General features: G+C 37.3%; 1 protein-coding gene across 3 annotated transcripts in view; it reads left to right on the forward strand.

Annotated features, from left to right (window-relative positions):
* dnah9l (dynein, axonemal, heavy polypeptide 9 like) overlaps positions 1 to 17,016 on the forward strand; it is a 57,184-nt gene that overhangs the window by 20,677 nt on the left and 19,491 nt on the right. The window contains exons 33-64 of one of the 3 annotated variants that reach the window (XM_048200735.1): positions 686 to 793; positions 877 to 1,008; positions 1,088 to 1,248; positions 1,336 to 1,492; positions 1,590 to 1,735; positions 2,800 to 2,916; positions 3,027 to 3,165; positions 3,252 to 3,344; positions 3,443 to 3,637; positions 3,761 to 3,838; positions 4,057 to 4,189; positions 5,956 to 6,083; positions 6,175 to 6,323; positions 6,939 to 7,089; positions 7,190 to 7,321; positions 7,430 to 7,603; positions 7,783 to 7,987; positions 8,180 to 8,345; positions 8,435 to 8,537; positions 9,062 to 9,301; positions 9,399 to 9,560; positions 9,661 to 9,854; positions 12,116 to 12,278; positions 12,379 to 12,502; positions 12,594 to 12,736; positions 12,820 to 12,981; positions 14,661 to 14,894; positions 15,020 to 15,166; positions 15,338 to 15,451; positions 15,628 to 15,771; positions 16,109 to 16,291; positions 16,636 to 16,641. In XM_048200735.1, the coding sequence (XP_048056692.1) occupies positions 686 to 793; positions 877 to 1,008; positions 1,088 to 1,248; positions 1,336 to 1,492; positions 1,590 to 1,735; positions 2,800 to 2,916; positions 3,027 to 3,165; positions 3,252 to 3,344; positions 3,443 to 3,637; positions 3,761 to 3,838; positions 4,057 to 4,189; positions 5,956 to 6,083; positions 6,175 to 6,323; positions 6,939 to 7,089; positions 7,190 to 7,321; positions 7,430 to 7,603; positions 7,783 to 7,987; positions 8,180 to 8,345; positions 8,435 to 8,537; positions 9,062 to 9,301; positions 9,399 to 9,560; positions 9,661 to 9,854; positions 12,116 to 12,278; positions 12,379 to 12,502; positions 12,594 to 12,736; positions 12,820 to 12,981; positions 14,661 to 14,894; positions 15,020 to 15,166; positions 15,338 to 15,451; positions 15,628 to 15,771; positions 16,109 to 16,291; positions 16,636 to 16,641 (4,683 nt within the window). Of the gene's footprint in view, positions 1 to 685; positions 794 to 876; positions 1,009 to 1,087; positions 1,249 to 1,335; positions 1,493 to 1,589; positions 1,736 to 2,799; positions 2,917 to 3,026; positions 3,166 to 3,251; positions 3,345 to 3,442; positions 3,638 to 3,760; positions 3,839 to 4,056; positions 4,190 to 5,955; positions 6,084 to 6,174; positions 6,324 to 6,938; positions 7,090 to 7,189; positions 7,322 to 7,429; positions 7,604 to 7,782; positions 7,988 to 8,179; positions 8,346 to 8,434; positions 8,538 to 9,061; positions 9,302 to 9,398; positions 9,561 to 9,660; positions 9,855 to 12,115; positions 12,279 to 12,378; positions 12,503 to 12,593; positions 12,737 to 12,819; positions 12,982 to 14,660; positions 14,895 to 15,019; positions 15,167 to 15,337; positions 15,452 to 15,627; positions 15,772 to 16,108; positions 16,292 to 16,595; positions 16,642 to 17,016 lie in introns of those variants that run through there. The other 2 variants (XM_048200736.1, XM_048200737.1) reach the window with 2 other exon arrangements.

The following is a 17,016-nucleotide window of genomic DNA, read 5'->3' on the forward strand; positions in this document are numbered from 1 at the left end:
ATGGAGAAAAATCCTGTAATGTTTTCCTCAAAAACCTTAATTTCTTTTCAACTGAATAAAGAAAGTCATAAACATCTTGGATGACATGGGGGTGAATAAATTATCAGGAAATTTTAATTCTGAAGTGAACTAATCCTTTAAGTGTTATATTGTATTAAGCATTGTATATTGTAAGAACCAATAAAAGAAATCATAATCATTAGAAGGAATCACAACCAGAATTAAAATTCTTTATGATTGCTATCCTATCAGTTTGTAACTTTAAAGACATTATGTAGCCCCGCCCCTTTTCAGTGCTGCACTTATTGTGTTATCTCTTCTGTTTTGTATTTTCACAGCATGAAGGTAAGATCTTACAGATTTATAAATGAACCGCTCGTTTTAAAAACTTCCTGGTCTACTGACGTTTTTAATGAAATCCACTTTAAACATTACAATGCTCATGATAACTTTCGTTAACTCTACAATAAGTAGATCCACTTTACCTTCTAATTGCTCTTCGACAGAGGTGCCAAAGATGCACAAAAACAGAAGTTCAAACACAAAATTCTAAAGATTGATTTTTCTGGTGCATAAGGCCTATACTTTAATATAAAGAAATAATGTTATATGAAAGCAATAATTTAACAATTATTTAACAGATTAATTTTACATGTTTGTGCATTTGTACGTGTCTGGTTCTCAGGTCGCACTGACTGGCAGTCAAATTTGGTGGGCGATAGATGTGGGCATTGCCTTCGAGAGGGTGGAGGAAGGTTTTGAGACTGCCCTGAAAGACTACAACCGAAAACAGGTAAATAAAAATATAAAAATTCTAACTCATCTCACTTTATGTTGATAGCTGAGGAAATCACTGTTGTTTGTAACTGACTGTAGATCAGTCAGCTGAACTCTCTGATACACATGCTACTGGGTGACCTCACTCCTGGAGACCGACAAAAGATCATGACCATCTGCACTATTGATGTCCACGCTCGTGATGTAGTCGCTAAACTCATATCTCAGAAGGTAATCAAACCATTTAATCTGTATTCTGTTGCTTAAAATAAGGGCTTGGGAAGAGGAAGTATGATGACATGTGTCCTAGGTGACCAGTGGACAGGCGTTTGCGTGGCTGTCGCAGTTACGGCACAGATGGGATGAGCAGCAGAAGCACTGTTACATCAACATCTGTGACGCACAGTTTCAGTTCTCATATGAGTATCTAGGGAACACCAACAGACTGGTCGTAACGCCACTCACTGACCGGTCAGTGTCACGCATAGTTACTGATTCGATTTGTGCAGTAATCTTATTCCTGATCTTATTTGACTATGCTGGTCATTTTACCCGCAGATGTTACATCACTCTGACTCAGTCTCTGCACCTCACCATGAGTGGCGCCACCTCTGGTCCTGCCGGAACTGGCAAGACAGAAACCACCAAAGACCTGGGCCGATCGCTCGGGATTATGGTCTATGTGTTCAACTGCTCAGAGCAAATGGACTACAAGGTGTGCAGGCCACAATACATCGGTCTCAGGAACACTACTGGCACAACTCTCTTTACTTTATGCATTGTTTCTTTCTCCTTCTTCCTTCTTCTTTCAGTCCATAGGTAATATCTATAAAGGTTTGGCCCAGACGGGAGTGTGGGGTTGTTTCGATGAGTTTAACAGGATCTCGGTGGAGGTTCTGTCTGTGGTTGCTGTGCAGGTAAAAACCATTCAGGATGCAGTCCGCAACAAGAAACAGAGGTCAGTTTAATCTCATTCCATTTCGGCTCATTTCACACAATTCATTATCATCAAATCCTATTTTGTCCTGTTCCATAACGTTATGTTCTATCACATCTTCTTCTATTCCATCTCGCCCCACCCTCTTGTATTCTATTCTATTGTTTTCCATACAATTTCCATCTTACACTATTCCATACCATCCAATCGTGTCTTGTTCCATCACATTCTGTTTAGTGCTGTCAATCGATTAAAATAACTAATTAATCATGATTAATCATGATTAAAAATTTAGTTTTTAATATTTTTATTTTGTAATAATTTCACAGTTACTCTCCAAATTAATGGAGAAACAACTTAAAGACAGTATATTTTAAATATTTGTTTAATGACATCTTTTTATGAATAAAGGCCAGTATCACTGATACTAATATTGGTACTGACTCTATGAAATAGATTTTTTTTAAACATTAATTATAGACAATCAATATTACAGTATAACTAAAAGCTATCAATTTCAACATTTTATTAGACTTTAAAAAAAAAACTTTTAATTTAAGTCAACTTAAAACAATCTTCACATAAACCCATTATAATAAATTTATGTGGACAGGTAGGAAATATACAGAAATTGTCAGAAATACAGTCTTCACTGCATAAATTATAAATTAAATATAGATTAAAGCTACAATTTTCTCTATTACCTTTATTCTTTTGATTAACATTAATGACAGACATCACAGCAACTGGTTTATTAGGCTGCTGTCACTTTAAGAGCTGCCGCTTCCGAACATGACATGGATCTGACGTGCATCTCATTTTCTCACAACTCTTTAAGTTCATTTAAGATGTTATTTAACTCATTTAAGACTGCTTTTATGAGGATATCCAACAAAACGGCATTTTGGCATAATTCTGTGTGTTAGTGTTTGTTCGAAGGCGAAAGAGAACTTGATGCTTGCGCGTGTCTTTCTGTGTCACAGACACTACATTCACAGACAGTGCGTTCTCATTTTCCATCCCATTCCATTCTATCTCATAACATGTCAAACCATCTCATACTCCTCCATTCCATTGTGTATTAGGTTCCACTTCCTGGGGGAGGAGATTGAGTTGAGGACAACAGTTGGGATCTTCATCACTCTGAATCCTGGATATGCAGGGAGGACTGAACTACCAGAAAACCTCAAAGCACTTTTCAGGTTCAGGCTCTGGTTATGCTATTGAATGGAATGAAATAGACAATAATAATGGATTTTGTGAAAAATAGATTTGGTGTCCTTTAAACATGAACTCTGTCCCCGTGTGTCAGGCCATGTGCCATGGTGATTCCTGATTATGAGTTAATCTGTGAGATCATGTTGGTGGCTGAAGGTTTTATAGAAGCACGTCTGCTCGCACGCAAGTTCATCAGCCTCTATACGCTCTGCAAAGAGCTGCTTTCCAAACAGGTACACACACATTTATTGATACACTTATTGCTTTTGTTTGTTTTAGACCACTGTGATCTTTTAAACAAGATCATTGTTTCTTGTAGGATCATTATGACTGGGGCTTGAGGGCCATCAAGTCAGTCTTGGTTGTTGCTGGGTCACTGAAGAGGGAGGACAGGAGCCGCCCTGAAGAGCAGGTGCTGATGGGAATTGTAGTTTAGACATTTCTCTGCTTTATATTTAAAATGTATTCAGTAATATTTGTTCTGCAATGTGGTGTACGTGTGTTTTTCAGGTGCTGATGCGTGCTCTGCGAGATTTTAACCTGCCAAAGGTTGTGACGAGTGACGTGCCAATATTTTTGGGTCTGATAAGTGATCTCTTTCCTCTTCTGGACATCCCACGAAAGAGAGACCATGAACTTGAGAAGAACGTACGCCAGTCAGTCTCTGAACTCCACCTGCAGCCAGAGGAGAACTTCATACTCAAGGTATGTGTGTCGGATCATGTGAGAAATGTTTAAATGTTTTAACATTTCATGGTTTTGGATATAGATACCCCTTAGTTGTAAATCTTCTCCCCCTCTGTTTCTTATCACCATTTCTACTTTCAGGTGACCCAGCTGGAGGAGCTGTTGGCAGTGAGACACTCTGTTTTTGTAGTGGGAGGACCTGGAACAGGAAAAAGTCAGGTCAGTCCAATGAAGAAATAAAGAGAAAGGCACAGAGATAAATGAGGTTGTGATGAGCTCTTGAGTTTCTAACTAATTTGCTGCTTGTCGTTTTTCATACACAATACATGATATTCAGAGAGCCTATACTAGCCAGCTCAATTGTGTTGAGTGGGTCATGTTGCTGTTTCAGTAAACTAATTATTTATGGTTGAATTATGTGGTTGTTTACGGGCCAGATTCTGAAGACACTGCATAAGACCTACTCTAACATGAAACTGAAGCCCATCTGGACTGACATCAACCCTAAAGCTGTCACCACTGATGAGCTGTTTGGCTTCCTGCACCCAGCTACACGGGAGTGGAAAGATGGTGTGTGTGTGTGTGTGTTTATGGGAGTGTGGTTTAATTTCTTCGTTTGAAGTTCATCTCTGTAGACAGCTGTCAGCTGTGGTGTGTATGTGTTTATATGCGGTTGTTTCGCTAAACTTTTGAGTGTGTGTTGCGTTTGTCTATTGCTATGAGGAACCATATGTCCCATAAAGATCTGAAATAAACAACATGGTGAGGACCTTTAATTCATAAAGGGGCAAAATCTGATTTTATTTTAAAGGTGCCCTAGAATTAAAAATTGAATTTACCTCGGCATAGTTAAATAACAAGAGTTCAGTACATGGAAATGACATACAGTGAGTCTCAAACTCCATTGTTTCCTCCTTCTTATATAAATCTCATTTGCTTAAAAGACCTCCGAAGAACAGACGAATCTCAACATAACACCGACTGTTACGTAACAATAGGGATCATTAATATGTACGCCCCCAATATTTGCATATGCCAGCTCATGTTCAAGGCATTAGACAAGCCAGAATTAATGTCTGGATCTGTGCACAGCCGAATCATCAGACTAGGTAAGCAAGCAAGGACAATAGCGAAAAATGGCAAATGGAGTGATAATAACTGACATGATCCATGATATCATGATATTTTTAGTGATATTTGTAAATTGCCTTTCTAAATGTTTCGTTAGCATGTTGCTAATGTACTATTAAATGTGGTTAAAGTTACCATAATTTCTTACTGTATTCATGGAGACAAGACTGTCGTTATTTTCATTTTTTAAACACTTGCAGTCTGTATAATTCATAAACACAACTTCATTCTTTATAAATCTCTCCAACAGTGTGTAATGTTAGCTTTAGCCACGGAGCACTATCAAACTCATTCAGAATCAAATGTAAACATCTAAATAAATACCATACTTACGTGATTAGACATGCTGCATGACGTACACTTTGTAAAGATCCATTTTGAGGGTTATATTAGCTGTGTGAACTTTGTTTATGCTGTTTAAGGCAAGTGCGAGCTCCGGGGGCAGGGGAGCACGAGAATTTAAAGGGGCCGCGCGCTGAATCGGCTCATTTATAATGATGACCCAAAATAGGCAGTTAAAAAAATGAATAAAAAAAATCTATGGGGTATTTTGAGCTGAAACTTCACAGACACATTCAGGGGACACCTTAGACTTATATTACATATTTTAAAAAGATGTTCTACGGCACCTTTAAATCTAAACATTTGATATAAATGTTTTAAATCAAACACTGCCGTTCAAAAGTCTAGGATCAGTAAAAAAAAATATATTGAAAGAAATTAATACCTTTATTCAGCAAGGATGCATTAAATTGATCAAAAGTGACAGTAAAGACATTTATAATGTCACAAAAGATTTCAATTTCAAATAAATGCTGATCTTTTGAACTTTCTGTTCATCAAAGTAACCTGGAAAAATGTATCACATAAATGTAGAAAATATTACGCACAGTTTTCAGCATCAATAATAATATAAAATGTTTCTTGAGGACCAAATCAGCATATTAGAATGATTTCTGAAAGATCACTGAAGACTGGAGTAATAATGCTGTAAATTCAGCTTTGCTATCACAGGAATAAATTACATTTATACACATTTTAAAACATTAAAATAGAAAACAGTTATTTTGGTATTTAATGCAATAAACTTCATATATATTTATGTGTGGTTTAAGTGTTCAGATACTTTTTGGGGCCACTTTGTTTGTGTATAAAAATGTGCGAGAAGGTGTGTTTGTGTGATCACAGATCCTTGGTTGTTTCAGGTCTGTTTTCTTCCACTATGAGAGAACTCTCTGCCATATCTCATGATGGACCGAAGTGGATTGTTCTAGATGGAGACATCGACCCCATGTGGATTGAATCACTGAATACTGTCATGGATGATAACAAGGTTGTTTGTCATGACTTAATAGTGCCATAAATGTGTGTGCTGTGTGATTGTTTATATTTATTTATGTGTGTATGTGATGTGTATATATTAGGTGCTTACCTTGGCCAGTAACGAGCGGATATCACTGACCCCCTCCATGCGTTTGCTGTTTGAGATCAGCCACCTGAAGGCTGCAACACCGGCTACAGTATCTAGGGCTGGAATTCTTTACGTGAACCCTCAGGATCTGGGCTGGAGTTCGTGAGTGACACTGACCCATTTCTGAAACCAATTTCAATCTTAATGTACAGTACCGTTCAAAAGTTTGGAATCTGTAAGATTTTTTTAATGTTTTTGAATGAGGTCTCTTATTCTCACCAATTCTGCCTTTATTTCATAAAAAATACAGTAAAAATATTATCCTGAAATATTGTTACAATATTAAAATAACCTTTTTTATTTTAATATATTTTAAAATGTAATTTATTTCTGTGATGGCAAAGCTGAATTTTCAGCAGCCATTTCTCCAGTCTTCAGTGTCACATGATCCTTCAGAAATCATTTGATGCTTAAGAAACGTTTCTGATTATTATCAATGTTGAAAACAGTTTTGGTTAAAACCGTGACACATTTCAGGATTATTTGTTGAATATAAACCTCAAAAGAAGAGCATTTATTTTAAATAGGAATCTTTTGTAACATTATACATTTCTTTACTGTAATTTTTGGTGAATTTAATGCATTCTTGCATTAAAAACTTAAATTATTACAAAAATAATCTTACTGATCTTGGGGTCTTTTGAGCGGTAAACTAGGTTTTTTATCAAATACTACAGTTTGTGTTTGAGACACTCAACCCCTCACTTTAATTAACAGGTATGTGACAAGCTGGATAGACACCCGTCAGGCCCAATCTGAGCGAGCAAATCTCACTATATTGTTTGATAAGTATGTACCCTACTGTCTGGAGCAGGTCAGATGCAACCTTAAGACGATCACACCTATACCTGAGATGAGCATGGTACAGGTGAGAGACACACAGTCCAACATACATAGGCTACATATAAAATATATATAGCCAAACTTTTCTGTTCCTTTAATGTGTGCCTATTGTTTGTATGCATCAGACCCTGTGCTGTCTGCTGGACTGCTTGCTGACTGATGAAAACACCCCTCCGGACTCTCCCCGTGAGCTCTATGAGCTCTACTTTGTGTTTGCATGTGTGTGGGCCTTTGGAGGAGCTCTGTTCCAGGACCATGTTAGTCTGCAAATTCATAAACACTGTTTGCTATAAGCCACACATCACTTTGTGATGATCTATATTTGTGATACTCTATCTTTGTTTTTGTGCTTCGGCTCTTGTCAGCTAATAGACTATCGTTCAGAGTTCAGTCGTTGGTGGTGTAAGGAAATGAGAGCTGTGAAGTTTCCCTCTCAGGGTTCAGTGTTTGATTACTACATCGACCCCAACACCAAACGGTTCACTCCGTGGAGTGAACGCACACCTCCTTTTGAGCTGGAACCCGACATCCCTTTGCAGGTCAATTACGAAAAAAAATAAATACAGAATACAGAAAATATGGTCTGTCTTATATACTTTGTTTTCATAAAACACAGTTTAATTTCCTGCATAGTCTAAAAGGGACAGTTCAACCAAAATTCAGAAATAATCAAAGAGCTGCAAAGATTCACCTCTTAAAATTGTGTTCATGTGTACAGACGGTGTTGGTGCAATCGGCAGAGACGATCTGCTTGACATACTTCATTGAGTTGCTTCTGCAGAAGGGGAAGCCAGTGATGTTGGTAGGAAATGCTGGTGTAGGGAAAACGATCCTGGTCTGGGATAAGATTTCTAAACTTAAAGAAGAATTCATGGTGGCCAAAGTACCGTTCAATTACTACACAACCTCAGCCATGTTACAGCGTGAGTAAGATGATGACAGTTGTTTACGTACACATGATATTCTCTCATAAACACAAAGACACTAACGGAGACATTTGCGGCAGTATTTTAAAAAAAATCACTTCAGATTTATGCATGCCAATGCATGGACACATTTGCAAGGTATGCAGGAGGACATCATCATACAAATTACAGGCATTATTTCCACTGTAGGTGTACTGGAGAAGCCTCTGGAGAAGAAGGCAGGGCGGAACTTTGCTCCTCCTGGTAATAAGAAGCTCATCTACTTTGTGGACGACCTGAACATGCCTGAGGTAGATGCGTATGGCACTGTTCAGCCTCATACGCTTATCAGACAGCACCTGGACTACTCCCACTGGTATGAGAAAATGTGCATCAAAGCATGTTGATGAAACATTTACAGTTTTTAAATGTGCTTTTGATTAAATTAATGTTTCTATTTTGTAGGTATGACCGTCAGAGACTAGTCCTCAAGGAGATTCATAACTGTCAGTACATCACTTGCATGAACCCAACAGCAGGAAGCTTCTCAGTTAACCCTCGGCTACAGGTAACCATAACAACCAATACATATCCAGCCCTCATCTGAAAGTAACCATAGCAATATTTCAACCTTGATTATATGTAATTATAACAACCAATACATATACAGTCTAGTATCCAGTGTAGACATGAATTGGACAAGGAGTTGTGCAGCATGCTCAGATATTGTAGGAAAACAGTGCTTCCTGGTTCCTGGCTTACCTGGATGCTATTATTATTGATAAGTCATCAGCGTAGCTGTGATAATAAAATGCAGATGGTAGGGCCCAGTAATGTTGTGTATATATCGAGAAATTGAGAGGGTCAAGTACTGAACCCTGAGGCACCCCATTGTAAGTCGGTAAAGGAAAATTTGGTGTGTTTAAGGCTTCAGACAAGTCCAGCACAATACTGAAAAGTAGAGTATAGGTAACCATAAATACCAACTCCCATGAAACCCTCAAGCACAGTTAGCCTGCCTTACAATTTCATTAGAAAAGCCATGTTTTTACATTCTCCACTTCTTTCTATCTTCATTCTTCCCCCTGGCAGAGGCATTTTTCAGTGTTTGCTGTACATTTCCCTGGTGCGGAGGCTCTGAGCACTATATACAGCAGTATTCTGAGTGGTCATTTCCAGCAGGGTGGCTACAGTTATGGCGTTAGTCGCATGGTCGGCACACTCGTCCAGGCTGCCATTTGTCTGCATCAGAAAATGAGCCAGAACTTCCTGCCCACAGCCATTCGGTTCCACTACATTTTCAACCTCAGAGACATCTCTAACATCTTCCAGGTGTGTGTCTATGGAACTATGGCCTACTTTGTGGCCACTTTATACACATTAGTGTTGACATGCTTTCTGTGTTCTTATATTTTGTCTGTGTGTGTAGGGAATTCTCTTCGCTCTGCCAGAGCATGTGCGGTACCCTATAGACCTGGTGCACCTATGGCTCCATGAGTCTTCTCGTGTGTACTCAGACAAACTGATGGAGGAGAAAGACGTTGAGCTGTTCAACAAGATTCTGCTAGACACAGGCAAGAGATACTTTGAGGTGAGCAGAACTTTTTAAATCCCAGGTGGGGTCACCTGTGAACTGGAAGACCAATTATCTAAAAAGATCTTTTGCTCTTTCTTTTTCTTTCTCTGTGTAGGGTATAGATGAGTCTATATTTATCAACCAGCCATTGATCTACTCTCATTTCGCTTATGGTGTGGGCGAGCCACGTTATGCACAGGTGACTGACTTGGAGAAGCTTCAGAAGACCCTGATGGATGCTCTTGAGCACTACAATGAGCTGCACTCGGACATGAATCTGGTGCTGTTTGAGGAAGCCATGCAACACATGTGAGCCTGCTCGAAAATAACAATCACACAATTCAGGTTTTAAACTGTATTTAACATAATTTTTTAACATTATAAATAAAACATAAAACAGCTCATATAATATTTAGTTTGACTTTCTGAAGTTGACAATCAAAAAAGTTGACATTTTCTGAAATGTGAGCACCTCATTTGTAATCTATATTATCGCTGAGAAATATATTAAAAGTATATACTTATACTTTTATACTTATAAAATATACTTATATACCTGTTTGGCTTTTATTTCGTTGAAAAGACATCTCTTTATATAAAGTTATATATATATGTACACTACCGTTCAAAAGTTTGGGATCGGTAAGATTTTTAATATTTTTAAAATAAGTTTTGTCTGCTCACCAAGATTGCATTTATTTAATTAAAAATACAGTAAAAACAGTAATATTGTGAAATATTATTACAATTTAAAATAACTGTTTTCTATTGGAATATAATATAAAATGTAATTTATTTCTGTGTTGGAAAAGCTGAATTTTCAGCATCATTACTCCAGTCTTCAGTGTCACATGATCCTTCAGAAATCATTCTAATATGCTGATCTGCTGCTCAAGAAACATTTAATGTGTACAATTGTACAAAATATTTGTGTACAATATTTTTTTTCAGGATTCTTTGATGAATAGAAAGTTCAAAAGAACAGTGTTTATCTGAAATCTAATCTTTTGTAACATTATAAATGTCTTTACTGCCACTTTTGATTGATTTAATGCATCCTTGCTGAATAAAAGTATTCATTTCTTTAATTTCTTTTCAAAAAAATAAAAATACAAATTCTTACTGACCCCAAACTTTTGAACGGTAGTGTATAATGCTACAGAAGCTTTGTATTTCAGATAAATGCTGTTCTTTTGAACTTTCTATTCATCAAGGAATCCTGAAAAAAAAGTACACAACTGTTTTCAACATTGAAAATAATCATAAATGTTTATTGAGCAGCAAATCAGCATATTAGAATGATTTCTGAAGGATCATGTGACACTGAAGACTGGAGTAATGATGCTGAAAATTCAGCTTTGCATCACAGGAATAAATTACTTTGTCAAATATATTTAAATAGTACACAGTTATTTTAAATTGTAATAATATTTCACAATATTACTGTTTTTTACTGTATTTTTAATTAAATAAATGTAGCCTTGGTGAGCAGACGAAACTTCTTTTAAAAACATTAAAAATCTTAGTGGTTCCAAACTTTTGGACTGTACTGTATATGTACACTACCGTTCAAAAGTTTGGGATCGGTAAGATTTTTAATATTTTTAAAAGAAGTTTTGTCTGCTCACCAAGATTGCATTTATTTCATTAAAAATACAGTAAAAACAGTAATATTGTGAAATATTATTACAATTTAAAATAACTGTTTTCTATTGGAATATAATATAAAATGTAATTTATTTCTGTGTTGGAAAAGCTGAATTTTCAGCATCATTACTCCAGTCTTCAGTGTCACATGATCCTTCAGAAATCATTTTAATATGATGATTTGCTGCTCAAGAAGCATTTATTATTATTATCAATGTTGAAAACAGTTGTATACTTTTTTTTCAGGATTCCTTGATGAATAGAAAGTTCAAAAGAACAGCATTTATCTGAAATTTAAAGAAATTAATATTTTTTTTCAGCAAGGATGCATTAAATGACAGTAAAGACATTTAAAATGTAACAACAGATTATATTTCAAATGAACGCTGTTCGTTCGAACTTTCTATTCATCAAAGAATCCTGAAAAAAAAACTATTGTACACAAATATTTTGTACATCTGTACACAATAAATGTTTCTTGAGCAGCAAATCAGCATATTAAAATGATTTCTGAAGGATCATGTGACACTGAAGACTGGAGTAATGATGCTGACAATTCAGCTTTGCCAACACAAGAATAAATTACATTTTCAAATATTTTCAAATAGAAAACAGTTATTTTAAATTGTAATAATATTTCACAATATTACTAATTTTACTTTATTTTTAATTAAATAAATGCAGCCTTGGTGAACAGACGAAACTTCTTTTTAAAACATTAAAAATGTTACCGATCCCAAACTTTTGAACGGTAGTGTATGCCCAACTATATCTGCATACGTACAGTATACTTGCGTAGGGCGATATGCTACAGTATATAGTATAAATCTCAATAGCCTGATTTCTTGTATGACTGCAAAATGTAAACCATATTATCACCCAGCTCTAATCTGTGAGCGTAATATGTGCGTGTTTGTGTGCAGTTGTAGGATAAGTCGTATTCTTGAGTCTCCTATGGGGAATGCCTTGCTGATTGGAGTCGGTGGGAGTGGGAAACAGAGTCTCTGTCGGTTGGCTGCTTTTCTCAGCATCCTGGAAGTATTTCAGATCACACTGAGGAAGGGTTATGGCATCAGCGACCTGAGGGTAACACACCCACACTGCCTTTCAATGATCTCTTTTTGTTTGAAGCTTAATAAGATTGTGAAAAGTTGTCCTACTTTTATCCTTATTTCTTTCTTTGTAGAGTGATATCGCTGCATTGTACATAAAAGTGGGAGTGAAGAACATCGGCACAGTCTTCCTGCACACAGATGCCCAGATACCTGATGAAAGATTCCTGGTCCTGATCAACGACATGCTAGCATCAGGTATGCAATGCAAACTCCTCTCACATTTTCTTCTTCCTCTGAATCCTGACAGTAGCTCTCAGTGTGTTTGTGTTTATATATGTGTTTGTAGGGGACATACCTGACCTCTTCAGTGAGGAAGAGGTTGATATGATCATCACCTCTATTCGCGTGGAGTTGAGGGCGCTTGGTTTGCTGGACACGCGTGAAAACTGTTGGAACTTCTTCATTGATCGTATACGCAGGCAGCTCAAGGTTGGTTTCCTTATTAAGAAAACTGTATTCTAAGTATATATGATGTATGAATATGTGAATGTCATGCCCCTTCTGCACTGTAGGTGGTGCTGTGTTTCTCTCCGGTTGGCTTCACTCTTCGTACACGTGCACGGAAGTTTCCGGCCATTGTGAACTGTACCTCCATTGACTGGTTCCATCCTTGGCCCCAGCATGCACTGCAGTCCGTCAGCAGCACTTTTATACAAAACATCTCTGACCTGGAGGTAACAGTCAAGGGACAGCGAGGGTGATATACATAAAATAACTAAACCATAGTGGCATTCTAATTTGCATACTTTTGTGCATTAAATGGATGTATTTCACCTGTGATTGATAAGTACTGTATATACTTAAAAACTGCGACTTAAAGGTGCTAAAGAGGATCTTTCCGTCGACTGAGAAACCAAAGACTGTTAGTGAGTTTTTGAAATGAGCGCATGTGTAAGAACAACCCCCCTCCTTCACAGCTCAATTCGAGGGAACGCCTCCCAAAACTCATGCACGAGTATTGGAACACAAGTGTTTACCACCGGCATTCGCTGTGTCATGTTAGTGGATTCATTATGTCGGACTCACCGCAGGTAACTCATAATCTGCAGTTGTTACTCCTGTCTCCTGACAAAAACATTGCATGCGGCGCCTGTGGAGTGTGGAAAGTTACTGGAACGCGCATCCGCGCACGAACGCCATGACAGTGATTGACAAGCCAGAGGGCCAATCCGTGCACGTCTTTCACAAGGAATGTCATGGCAGTGATTGACAAGCCAGATGGCCAATCGTTTATGCGATGATCGCGTAAACGATTGGCTGATGTTTTTAAGGCCCTACCTTGTGCACAGATGATGTATATTAATATTATTCCTTTCAGTGCACCTAATAAATAGTCTTTTATCAGTTAGTAAAGACAGTTTCAAGTAATATTGCAAAAATGTATAAAACAAAACATCCTCTTAGCACCTTTAAAGGGACAGTTTACCCAAAAATTAACATTATCCCATGATTTACTCACCCTCAAGCCATCCTAGGTGTATATATATAGAGACAAACACAATCAGAGATATATTTAAAAATATCCTGGCTCTTCCAAGGTTTATAATAGTAGTGAACGGGGGGCGTGTTTTGAAGTCCCAGAAAATGCATCCATCATAAATATAATCCATATGGCTCCAGGGGGTTAATAAAGGCCTTCTGAATCGAAGCAATTGGTATTTGTAAGAAAAATAACCCGACGAATGCAGATGCGCAGAAGATAGAGCAAAACAAAACAACAGTCAGGAATTAGACGTCTAAAATGGGAAATTTTTTAGAGAAATGTCAGAGGATTTTGATGTAAGAGAAGAGGAGCTTGACTTTGTTGCACAGCCCTATTTGTTTAAACCTCGACAGGCGTCTAAGCTTAAGCTACTCCTATGTCCTGCGTCATACATCGCATCAGGGGTTACTCGACTTGCACAATATGTGTATGGTCATCTGGCAGAAGCTAGTTATTTTAGTTTATAACGTTTTAAATATGTATATTTTTCTTTAAAAAAACCCTATTGCTTCGCTTCAGAAAGCCTTTATTAACTTATATTTATGATGGATGGATGCATTTTTTTGGGCTTCAAAATCATGCCCCCTGTTCACTACCATTATAAAGCTTAGAAGAGCAAGGATATTTTTTAAAAATAACTCTGACTGTGTGTGTCTGAAAGAAGATAAGTCATATACACCTAGGATGGCTTGAGGGTGAGTAAATCATGGGATAATTTGTTTTTATTTTTGGATGAACTATCTCTTTATTTTTGATCTAACAAATGCAGTCTTGGTCAGCATAAGAGACTTCTAAAACATTAAAAAATCTGTAACATTAAACAACTGTAGTGTAAATTCATTAACCCAGACATGCTTTTCTTTTGTGTAGCCGGAGGTGAGAGTGTCCATCAGTGAGTTTATCTCGTTCGCTCACACCAGTGTGAATGAAGTCAGCGTAAAGTATCAGCAGAATGAAAAACGTTTCAACTACACCACACCCAAGAGCTTCCTGGAGTTCATGAAACTTTACGGCAACCTGCTGGGCACGAAAAGAAGAGAATTGAGACAGAAAATGGAACGTCTGGAGAACGGCTTGCATAAACTACTGAACACTGCATCACAGGTCAACCTGAAGGAGCTGCAAAAATTAAATTTAACCTTAAAATAAATGTTAAATAAACCTAATCGTTACACCATATTCTCAGTCCTAGAGCTTTAAGTTGGACATTATCTGTCTCTCTCTCTCAGGTGGAGGATCTAAAGGCTAAATTGGCCACACAGGAAGTGGAGTTGCAGCTAAGAAATACTGATACTGAAGCTCTCATCGCTAAAATTGGCCAGCAGAGTGAAAAACTCAGTCAGGAGAGGAGCGTAGCAGATGCAGAGGAGCAAAGAGTGAGACATGCACATACAGATATTCCCACCCTCATGCACAAAATCACACACATCGCCATATTAGAATATCACATAATTCCCCGTACTTGTTTTTTTATATTAATAAATGCTATCGATGGGTAAATATCATAATAATTATTGTAAAATGTGTAATAATGATTGCAATATCAGGTAGAAGCAATCCAAGCAGAAGTGACCAAACAGCAGCAGGAGACTGAAGCAGATTTGGCGAAAGCAGAACCGGCCTTACAGGCAGCTAATGCAGCGCTCAACACGCTCAACAGGGTGTGTACTAGCGAATATATGTACTTAACTATAGTTTGGGGATTAACGAGTGTGTGTTTTGTCTTCTGTATTGAACTGTCCTCTCATTCACAATCCAAAAGATCTGTTTTGATGAGCAGACTTGATTGGTTTTGTCCAGAGTAATTGTGTTTGCATATGTGTGTGTTTGAGTATAGCTGAATCTAACAGAGTTGCGGACGTTTCCCAATCCTCCCGCCATCGTATCGAATGTGTCTGCAGCTGTTTTGGTGCTGCTGGCTCCTGCCGGCCGTATCCCAAAGGACCGCAGCTGGAAAGCATCTAAAGTTGTCATGAGTAAAGTGAGTGTGTGTAGAGCTGACATTTAAGATTTATTCTCATGGTTTCCATGAGTCATATTTGCAAATGTTTCTGACATTTAACTTTAGCCATGTTCTTGAAATCTGGTTTTTACCTCATATTCCATCTATAAGCAAAAGGCTGAAATGTACTCAGATTGCCCAAATTGGAGCACAAAAATTTTCATCGAACGTTGAGTATTGAAGTTGTCAAATGGCATATTGATTGTCCAGATGTATGAATTATTTGGTAGCGAAACTACTGTATACTGTAACTCGACAGGTTATGCAAAGAGGTAAATTGGGTATATTTATTCCTTTTCTTTCTGTGTGTGTTTAGGTGGATGACTTCTTACAGGCGCTGGTTAATTTTGATAAAGAACATATCCCTGAAGCCACAGTGCGTGTGATCAAAGACGAGTATCTGAGTGATCCAGAGTTTAATCCAGAGTTTGTCCGTCTGAAATCCTCTGCAGCGGCCGGTCTCTGTGCCTGGGTCATTAACATCATCCGCTTCCATGAGGTTCTGCTCCTTACAACATCATAATTAATCAGATCCAGTGCAGTCCAATTGCATTAATAACTATTTATAATTAGCAGTAATATGTAATTATTAACTATTGAAGTAGTAACTACACCAAGTTTAAACATGCAAGATTTTAAAATGAATGCATCTATATAAACACTACAAAAACTCAAAAGTTGCCAGTGTGATTTCAGTTACTAAAGACCGGTAACAGAGTGCTGCTAATGTCTTATGTGAGATTGTATTGTTGTGTGTGTATGACTCTATTATCATTGAGTTTTTGTGGTTGTATTGTTTACAGTGTGTTTTTCTGCTTCTCTCCTCCATGCTGTTCTGTCCAGACGTATGTGAGTAAACACTTGCTAATTTGTTCAGGTCAATAAATTATACAACAACATAGACGAACATTTCAACGCCACCCAACTGAGTATATATAACTATTAAACTGATTTAATTGGAATTAATATAGAACCTGGTATGTCTATTGTGATTTATACACAACCATTCATAAGTTTGTATGAATGGTTTGTAAGGTCAGTATGTTTTGTTTTTTTGCAAGAAATTAATACTTTTATTCTGCAAGGATGCATTAAAACATGAGAGTAAAGACATTTATAAGTTACAAAAACTTTATATTTCAAATGTACCTCCTTTTGAATTTCATGTTCATCAAAGAATCCTGAAAGAAAAAAAAAAACTATCAAGGTTTGCACAAAAACATT

Source organism: Megalobrama amblycephala, linkage group LG8 (assembly GCF_018812025.1).
Source record: "Megalobrama amblycephala isolate DHTTF-2021 linkage group LG8, ASM1881202v1, whole genome shotgun sequence".
Classification (NCBI taxonomy): domain Eukaryota; kingdom Metazoa; phylum Chordata; class Actinopteri; order Cypriniformes; family Xenocyprididae; genus Megalobrama; species Megalobrama amblycephala.